The 13,540-nt window shown below is 39.4% G+C and overlaps 2 protein-coding genes across 6 annotated transcripts in view; one reads left to right on the plus strand and one right to left on the minus strand.

Moving 5' to 3' along the window:
* The window catches only part of NCBP1 (nuclear cap binding protein subunit 1), a 41,675-nt gene extending 28,802 nt beyond the window's left edge, over positions 1-12,873 (minus strand). For 3 of the 5 annotated variants that reach the window (XR_002729791.1, XM_023203085.1, XM_023203062.2), the window contains exons 1-6: positions 12,387-12,873; positions 5,493-5,581; positions 4,749-4,849; positions 2,754-2,910; positions 890-997; positions 387-508 (exon numbers count right to left, since the gene is read on the minus strand). Coding sequence is in view for 4 of the 5 variants with exons in the window: in XM_023203062.2 (XP_023058830.1) it covers positions 387-508; positions 890-997; positions 2,754-2,910; positions 4,749-4,849; positions 5,493-5,581; positions 12,387-12,420 (611 nt within the window). In the remaining variant the exon portion in view is untranslated. Of the gene's footprint in view, positions 1-386; positions 509-889; positions 998-2,753; positions 2,911-4,719; positions 4,850-5,492; positions 5,582-12,386 lie in introns of all 5 variants that reach the window. The other 2 variants (XM_023203094.1, XM_023203076.1) reach the window with 1 other exon arrangement.
* TSTD2 (thiosulfate sulfurtransferase like domain containing 2) overlaps positions 12,867-13,540 on the plus strand; it is a 33,051-nt gene continuing 32,377 nt past the window's right edge. The window contains exon 1 of the mRNA XM_023203107.2: positions 12,867-13,038. The gene's annotated coding sequence lies outside the window, so the exon portion shown is untranslated. The remainder of the gene's footprint in view (positions 13,039-13,540) is intronic.

Raw genomic sequence — 13,540 nt, forward strand, 5'->3', positions numbered from 1 at the left:
TGAAATGTGTTAATAATAGATGTCCAAACCTCTCTCTCAAACTGTTTAATTTATTAGGTCTGGGGGCTGGGGTCTGAGCATTTTAAGTACCACAGGTAATTCTTATCCACACTAATATTTGAGGAACTATTGCACTAGGGTGTTTTATGTCTTTTATAAACATTTAAAAGAAGCTATATTACCAACAGTCCTTTGCACTGGCAAAAGTAAGCAAACCATATCTGATTACTTTGAGGTCTCAGTGAGTTAAAACAGCAGGAGAACAGGATTACCTAGAAAATACCTTCAGGAACTCTACAGCTTATTTTTGAGAAACTCAAATGATATCACTGATATAAGATATCCTTTACCTAAGCAACAAAGAGTACTATGAGCTGTGCCCTTACTTAAGATAGCTTTCAGTGTTGGCAAAGATGCGGTCCATCTCTGCATCTTTCTTTTCGTACAACTCCTTTCCAACCCAGGGCAAAGATGACAGAAATGCATACACATACCAATCTCGCCGCACCTAAAGGATTTTTAAAAAGTTAAGTTTAAAATATGCTTTAATTATATTCATTCATATTTTATTTATTCTTGAATGAAATCCTATGGAAGCTATTTAATAGGACTTAAGACATCTGGTTTATACAGAGCATTTCCAGATATATTAGTTCTAATCTTACTGGACAGCATCATTTAAATCAACATACAGATATTATGAGAACCCACCAGTGTGCCAGTCAACTTAATTTTTAGATAGTAAGAACTTACAGTGTGATAGTCTGCTGTTATTTTTTCTTTATTGCTAATGGATTATCAGCGAAAGATTTCTGGTACTATATGGAAGTACCAGGATTCAGTAACCCCTCAAGAACCCCTCAAGATTCAGCATGAGGGGTTCTCTTACCTGAGGCACATCTTCTTCCTGAGTTACGCTTACAAAATTTTCAAACATAGCAACCATTGACGGGGCGGCAATCACATGACAATTCACAAGATCAGATAAAAAACGGACCTGTTGGGGTAAACAATTTCTGCTATTAAATCTAAATGTTCTTCATAATTAGCTACAAAACAAGCAATCTTCTATAGCCTAAACTATTGGTCCGAAAAACTATAGCCTAAGGGCTGGATCTAGCCTACTACCTGTTTTTTGCATAGCTGGGGACTAAGAATGGTTTTTACATTTTTAAATGCTTAAAAAAAAAAAAAAAAAGAGTATTTTATGACACATACAAGTTACATGAAATTCTAGTTTCAGTGTCCATAAGTAAATTTTTATTGCAGCAGCCATGCTCATTCAGTTACATATTGTGTATGGTTGCTTTTGTGCTACCATGGCAGAATTGAGAAGTTGTAACAAAAACTATATAAAGGACAGCAATCTGTGAGTTCATAGGTTTCTATGCTATACTACATCAACAATCCAGATTGTAAAATATTCTACCTACTTCAACCTATAACCTTCTTTTCTGTTTGATTGTAATTTTTACTGAATTACAGAAATGGAAATTACAGAACACATTTATTGGGTGTGCTTACTGTGCTATTGCTAAACACTACTAAAAGTCAACTGTTAGGGGACCCATTCTAGTGGAACAAGCACAATCTCAACACAAATGAGTGACTCCCACACTAAAAGGCAAATTAAGTGTTTTCTGGGAACAATGACAAAGGGAGTTGGGGAAAGCATCACAAAGGAGGTTACAATTAGGCTAGGTCATAAAGGATAAGCAACAGTCTCAAGTAGTGAGCAATAAGGACAGTATAGGCATAGAGCTTCAAAAACAAGGTGTGTTTTGGAATCTGCAAGTTATTTTGATATTGCCGGAGAGTGTATGGGAGACAAGAATAGAGAAACAGACTGGGGAAACCATAAAGGGTCAGGCTAAAGAGTCTGGACTTTAATCCTATAGCCTGATGGGTGTCCAAACTTTTTTGATTGCGTACTCAGTAAAAAAGAATTTGATCACACATCTTCAACACATACATATTTATTTATGATATACACTGGATCACCATTAATCTATGTATTATCAGTATGGCTTAATTTCATTTCCACTTAAGATAAATAAGAGTTCTCAATATTCACTTTCTGCAATCCAAGGAATCATCTTGTGCACCAGGCTTTTAAGACCACTCACACTGTCATGGGAAGGAACTAAGGGTTTTTTAACCAGTAACCAACATGTGCAGAGCCTAGTTACAGAAAGTCCAGTCTGGTGCCACTGTAGAACACAAAGTGAAAAACAGAATCTACATGCAAAAAGATCAGTTAAGAGGCTATTAAGAACATCTGGAGGAAGGCATAGACTATGCTAGCGGCCCTGGAGACCAAGAAAGGACAGACTTGAGAGAAATTAGGGAGACAGAATTGACAGGGATTGGGAACACGTATGGTACAAGAAGGCAAAGGGAAGACAAAAATTAAAGCTCAGCTTTATAGATGGGTTATTCAGTACACAGTGGCCACTGTATGAGCTGGGGAAAGGGCAGAAAAAAGGAGGTATGAATGCTGCATTAATTTTAGGTACTTCCTGGTAAGATATCTGAAGGCTATGCAGCTAGCATCTGGAATACTGGACTGGAGCTCAGGAGAAAGGATGGAGATACAGTTACAGATTTGGGGGTATCATCAAAATAAAGGTGGCCTATGAAGCTATCAAAGTGAATGAGAATGTTTCAGGGGAGCATTTTAAATTATTTGGTTGTAGCTCACCTTTTCCCTCCATCCCAACAGTAAGTCGTAACATACCAACAAACAAACTTACCAAATATACGGCTTCATTGTAATTGTTTGCTTTCAATGACTCTTTAAGTTGACGAATCATGGCTTCTACAAATTCTCCACCAAAGTTGTAATTCCTGGCATTCAGCAGTCCAACTAACGTTGTATAAATTGTCAACTTCTCAGGTAACAGACGTGCACTGATTTAAGAACCCAGTATAACGAGAAAACCCCAAAACAATAGCGTTAAGTTGCTGAATTTTATATTAATCTTTTTATCATTCCATTAACTTTGGAACAGGATTACTTTTAGCTATGTCTTTAAAAATACTTCAGAAAAAGCATGTCACTGAGAAATGTTACAAACACAGTCCCGTAATTTTTCATTTTAATTCATTAATTAATCCAAGAGTTAAGTTAAATGATTTAATTGTAAAGTTATCTTACTGAAATAAATAAAACTAATGCTAAAACAGTTTTTCTTCAAGTGTGTTTAGTGGAACTGAATAGCATTTCCACAGAACATGGTTTCCATGGTAAAATGTCTCAGAAATCCTGGGTGAAACAAGCCTCTTTAATACAGAACCATTAAGGGGGGGTGCAGCATTCAGAATTTCTAAACTTAGCTAACCAAATGTCATGGAACTAGAATTCTACTTCGAGAAACACTATTCTAGTTGCTTAGAAAAGATGCACAATTAAAACGGGTTTCATCTAAGTTCCTACCAACTTAATTATTGAATTTTTTAAAAATGTAGTCTGATATAGTTAAGATTTGTTTACATGTCAGTTGCTTACTCCAAGTATGTTGATTTTGTTAAAGTTATTTGAAAAGTATGGGAAAGGATTACAATAAACCTTTAGAAAAAGCAGTTTTTCCTAATTTAGGCAGCCTTTAGAATTAGTTCAAAAAGCAAATAAGAACTCATAATCATTCAGTGAGCAAGAGATTCTCTTTGACTTGTTTTCCTAAAGTATCTAGCAGAAAATCAGGGACAATTAAGGTCTTCAAAAAAATACCTGTGTTGATGGTAACTGTACTCCCTGAAACCCTACCAAAACCAAAAATTAAAGAAGAATACTGCGAAGCAATACAAGTTCAGCCTTAAACAAACAAGGTTTCCAACAGTTTAAGTATAAATACTACTCCATTTTAATAAAGGATTTCAGAAGATTTCCTTAGTAGTTTCTTAAAGTTACCTTCACTTGATCTAAACTAAAAGGCTGAGAAGTGATAAACGTCACCTTCATAATTTAAAAACACCTCATGGATATGTTACAATTTCATGTAACTACAAAGACTCTCGTTTATCCAGAGAGTATGCCTATTAATAGTGGCTTCCAAAGCATCTTCAGTCTTCCAAGAAGGGCTATTACTTGAGTTACCAATTCCCAAATTTTTTTTTTTGAGACGGAGTCTCGCTCTGTCGCCCAGGCTGGAGTGCAGTGGCCGGATCTCAGCTCACTGCAAGCTCTGCCTCCCGGGTTCATGCCATTCTCCTGCCTCAGCCTCCCGAGTAGCTGGGACTACAGGCGCCCGCCACCTCGCCCGGCTAGGTTTTTGTATTTTTTAGTAGAGACGGGGTTTCACCGTGTTAGCCAGGATGGTCTCGATCTCCTGACCTCGTGATCCGCCCGTCTCGGCCTCCCAAAGTGCTGGGATTACAGGCTTGAGCCACCGCGCCCGGCCGCCAAATTTGTTTGGTACTACTAATTTTAAAATCTAAGTATCATACATTTAAATGTACATGCTTAAAAATATGTATCTGAATGAGACAGTACTCTCTCTATAAAAAGTCAACTAATATGATTCTAAGGTTCTAAGAAATAACATACAAGGAAAATGCTCAATTTTAGTTTTATCCCTCAGAAAAAGAGTTCATTAAAGGGCCAAAGGTTGGCTCATTTGTACAAATTTCCCCATAGAAGGAAAGCCAAGGACATATAGAACATAAACATATATTTTAAACATTTCCCAAAGCATTTAAGAGTAGATAATACATTATCACCTGGATTCATAAATCTTTTGCATACATACACTGTACAAAGAAGCCTTAAGATCTTGCTCTTGTAGTTAGGAAGATCAGCTTCCAAAACACCAGCCAAGCCTTCGAGGTTGCTCTCCAAAGAGCAGGCACTCTGTAGAGGACATCACATTAAATATCTGTCAAGTACTCAGCAATATAAATTTATTGTTAAAAATTTATTTAAATGTAAATATATATTTTAAAATCGATCATTTTAAAATCATTACCAATCATCTGTCCTTTTAATTGCTATTTTAGTGTACTAAAATAAAAATTTCTACATGATCATTAAAATAGTCTTACATGCATACAGAGCTATAATGGGTTTAGTATAAATCAATTCAGATAGTTCTTGTTCTTTAGAAATCCATGAAAAGTCGATGAGTGAAATTTAAAAACTAAGCAGTCTATGATAGCAGGTAAGTATTAGAAATGGAAGGACACCATGGGCTCCATTTTACCTCTTTTACTAATTCACTCTGTTACTCTGGGCAAATTACCTCAAGTATTCAGGGCTGATTTAGTTCATGTATAAATTAAGGGGCTACACCCTAGGTCCCTTCTAAGGCTCATCTTCTATGAAAATTATTAATTACTAAATTACTAATAATAATTATCTGCATCCCAGGAGCTTCAACATGGATTCAGTTTGGGATATAGATGCATGGTAATACCAGCTTTACCAAAATGTAGTTCAAGTTTTCAGCTACAAAAATTAAAGCACAGTCACAGCCTGCGCCTATTGTGTGACATACCTTTTCTCCTACTTTGCATATTAAAGATTCCAAATGATCTTCAGTTTCATTTGCATCAGAGGTCTTTCTCCTTTTGTGAGGCTGCCCACCTATTTCAGCAACATAAAAAATTAACATTACATGCTAAATCTGCTATCACAAATTTTATTTAACCTTTTTAGGTTATAATCTGTTTTCTACCAGGCCCTATTTTTCTTACAGAGTAGAAGCTCTTCACAGACCCTCCATTTCTCAGACTAAGCTAGATTAACCAACACCTCCCATTCCCAGAGCCACTATATACAATAACTCCAGGAGGCATTATTTATGTTAAATTTTGTGTGAATAGTGCCCATGGAGCTAAGCAATCAGTAGCCCTGTGCATATCTGTGGACAAGCTGGAAAGCTGCCAACAACGCATTAAACACTAGTAGTTAGAATACTCATGTATGTACTGCTACTCCCATTCTTTCAACTTGAGTTGTTTACTGATCCTCAGTTGCTTGTTCCGAAACCTGTTAGTACCAGTAGTATTCATTAGTCTAATAATGTAATTATTATGTAAATGACAAAATAAGGGTGCAAAACCAAGTCGAATGCTTTGGAAAGACTTGATCGGAAAAAAAAAAAGCTGTTATCAGCTATAAAGAGGAAAGCTTCAAAAGATGGGAAAAAGGAGCATAAAACATTAGGATTTCTCACTTGCTTCACATGTTTCTAAGCTCTAATCTCAAGTCTTCAATGAACAATTTCAGTTCTGCATATGATGCGGCACGACGGTATAATTTATCCTAAATAATGGGAATGACAGTCAGTATATACATATTCAAAGAAAAGTCCTGAGCACTATATCAAATCATTGGTGGAAAAAAGGACCACATGTTTTACAATTCCTGCTTTAATTAGCTTTTATTAACTGAATTACTGATACTGATTTATTTAAAAACCATATCATTTGAATAACCTGTTTTTTAAATCTACCATTCTAAAATCATTACCAAGCATCTGTCCTTTTGATTGCTAAACAATTCAAGTTGAATGAAGCTGTGCTAAAAACTAACCTCAAACACCTGTCTATTAAGACCCTTGCTATTTGTATCTCTTATCACTTTGTTTAAAGCCTTAACACACTCATCTAAGTCCTTTTGTGGTTTAACATAAGGCTTAAAAAATTAAAATAATAGTGTTAAGTATGGAACCTGATGCTGCTGCTAAACACTTTTGGCTAGTCTAATACAATTCAATTTTTGATTTCCATTGATTCAATTATTTGGTCAGCATATGGGCAAGAAAGCAAGAGTCTGTAACTGTGCTGGGAATCGGTATTAATAATGAAAATCTGCAGCTGGATATAGGGCTACACAGTAGTAAGTTATATATAACTTCAATCTTCAGACTTGAATGGCCAAAGGAATTCTTTTTACAAAGTTCATAATCACTTACTTGCCTCTGGAACACTTGGCTTGAAATGATGTATGGTGATTCTCATAAAACACAGCACCTGGCTATTCTAAGCTTGGAATGTTAAATCTATCGAATGACTGAAATGATCTTCAGATACCACATGAACTGAAGCTGAATAAAACGAATCTATTACTATCCACATAGGATCTGAGGGGGGTATTACAAAGGTTACAGGATAAGACACTCTGTGCTTCAACTTCCCAACCCATTAATTACCATTATAAACTGACTGAATGTCCACTGTAATATGCATGTAGCGTAAGAGCTGAGATGTACTGATTCCTGGAGATATCTGCCTGTGTAAAGTTGTAGACACGTGTGGCACAGAGGTTCAGGGACCTTGATTCTTAAGTATGTATCAAACCTAAGTCACAGGACCTATCAAGGTTCTACCACCCAAAGTACCAACTTTCACACAAAGGTCTTTTATTTCCAGGATTCATTTACTGAAAAAGCAAAGCACAATTGATGTAGTATTTACACAACCCACCAGCTACAACATTCAATAGCCTTCTTCTAGAGCAGTAGTTCTCAACAGGGTGTAGATTTTGCCCCCAGTGGTCATCTGGCAATCCTTGGAGACATTTTTAGTAGTCACAACTAGGGGAAGCAACTGGCATCTAGTGGGTAGGGGCCAGGGATGCTGCTAAATATCCCACGTTGCATAGGGCATCTCCCAAAACAAATAATCTGGCCAAGAATGTCAATAGTGCTGATGTTAAGAAACCATATTCTAGAAAGCAGAGCGCCTCAGAACCAAATTTCAGTGAGGTTGGGAGGATGGAGATGCTGAAAAACTAGCTGAATGAGAGCAGTTATTTTTTGTTGTTGTTTTTTAAACCTTAAGCACACTGTTCCCTTCTTTCTGACTCATATATTTTACCAACCCTTTATTCCATCTCTACAGTCTTCCTAACTTAACTTTCCAGGTGGCTTGTTCCAGTTTGGAATCATACCACAGCCTTTAAAGCAACCCTCTTAGGCCCTCTTATAAGCTTGAAAAGGGGAGAATAATGCTGTAGGAAGAGAAGGTATGATTTCTGGGAAAAAAACTAGAAAATACATGTACATAGTCACATGTCTGAACTGCAAACCCTCTGTTCATTTTGGCTATATTAAAGGACAAGATTTGTCTGGAGAATGAGAGGAGGCAGAAAGTATTAAGAAGTAAGAAATGTTCCACTCTCACCTGATAGTTGAGAGAATATGAAGGGGGGAAAACTACAGACACAATCTGAACTTACGAACAGAAACATGATATTGAACTCAGAAGAGAACCTGGGTAAGGGAACAGGGAAATGAAATAAAACAATATGAATACAATTTGGGGAATTAGCTCAATGTACCCTGAAGAAAACATATCTATGGTAGTTCCCAAGGCAAGAACAGATTTTTTTATTAAAATTTAACTACATAAAAGTTTTAAAATGTAAATTAAAGATAACATTACCATTTCATTTGGACAGACTTGGCTAGTATAGAGAAGCAGGTATAAAATCCATCTGAAAGGATCTTAATAAACAAATAAATTTCCCCTCTATAAGGCAATCCTAATTTTATATGGGCACACTGTACATCTTATAGCTTTGCAATAAATTTTAGACCCACAAAATGGAAAACAAAAACCAATCCTGTAAAATAAGTAACTAAAACCAACAACTTCAACATTACATTTTTAAACCTTAAGCACACTGTTTCATTCTTTTTGGCTCATCTATTTTGATATTGAACAACTGCAAAGAAAGATAACATGCCTTGATCCTGCAGATTTAAAACAGAGGCAATCATCACTTCTGAAATAAACTATACTCTCCCAGAATAACAAATCCTTTCACTTCTATTCATTTTTTTCTTTAGTTAAGTAAAAAAAAATCAGCCACAGTCTAAAAGACAAGGACCTAATTCTAAGAAGCTTCAGTGGGGCTAATACAGCAAATCTGAAATTTTTGTAAATTGCCAAAATTCCCAAAATTGTATTCGTACTGTTTCTGGCTAAGATTTTGAACAATCTAAATCCTTTCTTAAAAGAACAAACAATGGACTGCATATCCCATAGTAACTAAAAAGCTTCAGAGACATTTTTAAAGCAAGTCTAAGCAATTAGTTAAGATTCAGCACTGGACTAGTATCCATACACATTACTTTTCATTTAGCATTTCCTTTTCCTTGTTTACAAATGGACTACTACGTGAACTTCATTGGTATAGCCTCCTAATCCTACCTCCCTGAATCTTTGATAGTCAGGTCTCAACACAGAAGTCTAATTTTATAATCTCCCTATAAGATGCGACCCTCTGCTATCTCTCTAATCTTATCTCCTACAACTTCCCCCTCACTCTGCTCCAGCACCACTGGCCTCCTTGCTGTTCTGTGAACATGACAGGAACCCTATAGTCTTAAGGCTTTTGCACCCATGGTTCCCTTTGTTTGGATCACTGCTTTTCCTCATACAGCTATATGGCTGCTACCTTACCTCCGGCAAGTCTCTGATCAAATGGCATTCACAATGAGGACTTCTCTAACCAACTTACATAAAATAGTAATTTCTCCCTCACAGAAATCTCTACCCCCTTTACCTGATATCACTCCACAGCATCTGTCACTGTATGATACACTACATTTTACTTGACTGTCTTCTCTCTACTCTAGAGGGGAAGCTCTATGTATTGTCCACTGCTGTATTGCAAGTAATTAGGACAGAGCTTGGTATTAAGTATTTGTTAAGTATTGTATGGAGAGTTAAGTATTTGTTGAATAAATGATTTTTTATATATATTACTTTCCATATGCTTGCTTCTATATATAGAGTATACACGTCATAATTACATATTATATGTAAAATATATATTATAGAGTATATATTTTACATAAATATAAATGTATATAATATATAAAATATTATATATTCTATTATAGTATTTTATAGAGAGAGAGAGAGTGTCAAGCATATGGAAAGTTAGGGCAGAGACTGACAACAGCTGACAACTGTCCAGAAATGCTCAGATGCACCTATTTATTTCTGACTGTAATAATTCCTAGCCTATTTTAAAATAGCCTTCTAAAATCCTTAAGCTTCTAAGAGTTCTCATTTTTTAAAAAATAGATGTTTAACTAAAAGGAAAGCATCCAAAATAATCTGATTCAGATCACTGTGTAGGGTAAACTCCAGCTGATTGTTATCCAAATTGTGGCAATTTACAAAAATTTCAGATTTGCTGTATTATCAAACATGAACTGTATCCGCCTCTCCCATACTAAAATACCAACCATAAAAACCTTTGCTTAATGAAGGCCTTGTTTTACTTGTCTTATTTACTCTGAGGTTCCTGCAGCAAGATCCAAATGGACAGTGATTTGGCTGCAAGCTGGTGTTAAAAAGAAGCCAACTCCAAGAAAGTTATGTAAGTCTCCCAATAACCAAAGCAAAAGTTATTTTTCTACATATTTGCATTCCAATTCTCTAGGATGCCCTACAATATTTCCTCTCTCTTTCTCACCTATAAGTGAGAAAAAGAAAGCATAAGAACAACAAAGAAAGCATAAGAACAACAAAGAAATTGGAAAGAACAAAACACTTAAGTTCTCCAACCCCCAAGTAATGACTTGAGAAGTATATTAGTTTTTGATTAGTCAATTACAAAGCATAAGAAAATTGTATTATCGGCGGGCGCAGTAGCTCACATCTGTAATCCCGGCTCTTTGGGAGGCCGATGCGGGTGGATCGCCTGAGCTCAGAAGTTCAAGACCAGCCTGGGCAACGCGGCGAAACCCCGTCTCTACAAAAAATACAGGAAAAAAAAAAATTAGCCGGGAGTGGTGGCCTGCGCCTGTGGTCCCAGTTACTCAGGAGGTTGGGATGGGAGGATCACTTGAGCCTGAGAGGCAGAGGTTGCAGTAAGCCGAGATCGCACCACTGCACTCCAGCCTGACAAGTGACACTCCGTCTCAAAAAAAAAAAGGGGGAGGGAATTGTATTTTCTGTGCCTTGCCCAGAGGTTACACAAGAAGCCTCTTGTGTTAGATATCAAAGCATGCAGCATAGTTATTTAACTCACACCTGGGTAGTGAAGAGAGCCCTGGACTGGATTTGCTATTGCTGGTGTTTGGGAACTGACAGCTGTCTCTCCGTGTTATGCTCAGTCTCTAAACCCTTAGGTGTCAGATGAGAAAGCTGGACTAGAATATCCTCTCAAACCATGCCTTCGTAGAAATCTGGTGTTTCACTATTAAAACTAAATGCATGCGATTCTGCCTCCACCTCAACTGCCACAACACTCAAGGAGAGACAAACGTTAGTGGATAAAACTTACTCAATTTAAAATGTCTGTTATGGTTTCTTTTCTTACATTGACAGCACCTGCTAACGTTTACTGCCTCTTAAGCGCTGGCAAATGATTAAAACGTCATCGTTGCTGATGTGTATTACCTCATTTAACTTTCACAAAAACCAGAAGATATAAGTATCATTACGTCTATATTACAGACTAAAGTTTAAGGAGATTACATAACCTGGAAAAGATCACCAAGTAAATGGTAGGGTCTGGCTTTGAACCTAAACCCTCTGGTTCCAAAGTCTCACCTCTTAACCACTACTATACACTCTCTTCAAAACACAATACACTAAAACGTTAATAGAATTACTCTAAGTTTCACTTTTTTGGTGTGTGGGTTTGTATTTTTGACCGATTGTAAGGCTTATGTATAATATAAGCATTTTTTTGTTGTTAAAACTAGAATTATTCCGTCTTTATGAAGACAACACTATGATCTCCACGAGCACAATCATCCAAATGGAGATGGGAACCCCTGTTCTAACTCTGAGGCCTGAAGTTAGTTTTCTAGCACTCTCTCTCACAAGAGGGAAATGCGCTTACGGCCAGTTCAAAATCTGCAGTAACCTGTGTTTGTTTATTAGGGACCTCTTGGGCGTGGGTAAGACAATATTCTTTCTCTGCAGCTCGAAATAAGGGAAATCAACGGATGACCACTACCGGAACAGAGTTCAGACTGCAACTCGTGAGATCTCTCAGTTCTTTCCTTCAGTGAATTCTTCCGAGCCCTTCTCAAGTGCAGCTTTGAAGGTTAAAACGAGACACTGGGATCAGTGGGTCCCTAAGAGGCGGCAGCACAGACACAGGTGTGCTTCCCTGCTCGGTGGCGCTAAGGACCAAATTCTGAAGCGTCCTTAGAGACCAAGGGTCTACCTATGGGGTTCACCAGGCCTCCTTTCCCGAGGATCGGCCCTTGACTCAAAGAACTGGGGCGGGAGAGAAAAAGTCGCTTTCCAGAAGCCGCCCGGTCACACCGCCACTGTATTCCCCTCTTTCCCTCCGAGGCTCCCCGCACGTTGCCGGGGAAAAGAGCTTCCAGTCTCTTCCATGGACACCCAAAGACGCCGAGCCTCGGTTCCCAACCGGGAGCGGCCTCCGCGGCCGGGCTGCAGGTACTCACCGTCGTTCTCGTCGCTGTGCCGCCGCCGCGACATGCTGCCCTCCGGTGCGCCGCGGAGCCCAGAAACCAGGCGGTAAGCGCCGAGGAAACTGTCCGGCCGCTGGCCGGCGCAAGGACAGCTGCGAGGCGCGCGGATGGGCCGGCACGCAGGCGCACTCGCTCGCCACGGCTCCCGGAAGCGCAGGAGAGGCCGCCGGGTGGGCTCGGCGCTGCGAGAGCCGGCGTGAGGAAGCTCAGTGGGCTACGGGCGTTGGGCACACACACAACCGCCCCCTCAGGCTGCCCCCGCCTGCCGGCTGCTTCTTTCTCCCGCCTTCCGCCCTGTGTCCTTCCGGGGCCACGCAGAAAGTGCCGCCGTTTCGGCCAGTCAGAGACCCCGGACCGCGGTCGTCGTACGCGTGAAGGCGGGTGGTGCCGGCGGCCGCTCTAGTCCCCGCCTCCGCTCAGGCCGGTCCTCCGGGGCTTCTCAATGGTTTTCCCGGCGGCCCTTGCGCCGACGTCCAGGAGACTTCCGGAGCCTGGTGACGTCACGAGTGAGCTTTTCTACCCAAACACGCGGCAGGGGAATAGGCTCCAGGGCTGTGAGCAGTGACAATTGCTAGGTGGAAACAGTGCAGGGAAGAGAGACCTAAGAAAGGATCAGGACTGGCGGGTATGTGGTCGTCTACTCCCACTTTCCGGTTTTTGCCGTCTGAGGAAAAGTGGGCGGAGAGGTTAGGCCAAGCTCCGCATGCGGGGTGGGGCCTGGGCGGGAGGCGGTGCCGCACGTGCCTCCCCCTGGGATGGAAAGGCCGGCCCTGACGCGAGCGTGCTGCTCCCGGCTTGCCGGCTGGCCGTAATTTCACTAGGTTGTTTGCTTAAGAAGGAACAAATGATTGTTTTAGTAATCAAGGGTTATTGGGTACCTGTGTGCCTGTGTGTGACCGTCCCCTCCCCTGATGTCTTTATGAGTACCATACTGGCTTATCTGCTTTGTCCATGGCCATCTGAAATTTCACTCTCCCGGCCTAATTCTCTTTCAGTCTTACCCATTTCAGTAAATGACGTCATCCATCGGCTGCTTAATCCAAAAATATAGAGAGTCTTTCTTAGCTCTTTTCCCTCACTTTTTACATAACAATTATCTGTAAACCCTGCCTGCTCTGCTTTCAACA

Source organism: Piliocolobus tephrosceles, chromosome 14 (assembly GCF_002776525.5).
Source record: "Piliocolobus tephrosceles isolate RC106 chromosome 14, ASM277652v3, whole genome shotgun sequence".
Classification (NCBI taxonomy): Eukaryota; Metazoa; Chordata; class Mammalia; order Primates; family Cercopithecidae; genus Piliocolobus; species Piliocolobus tephrosceles.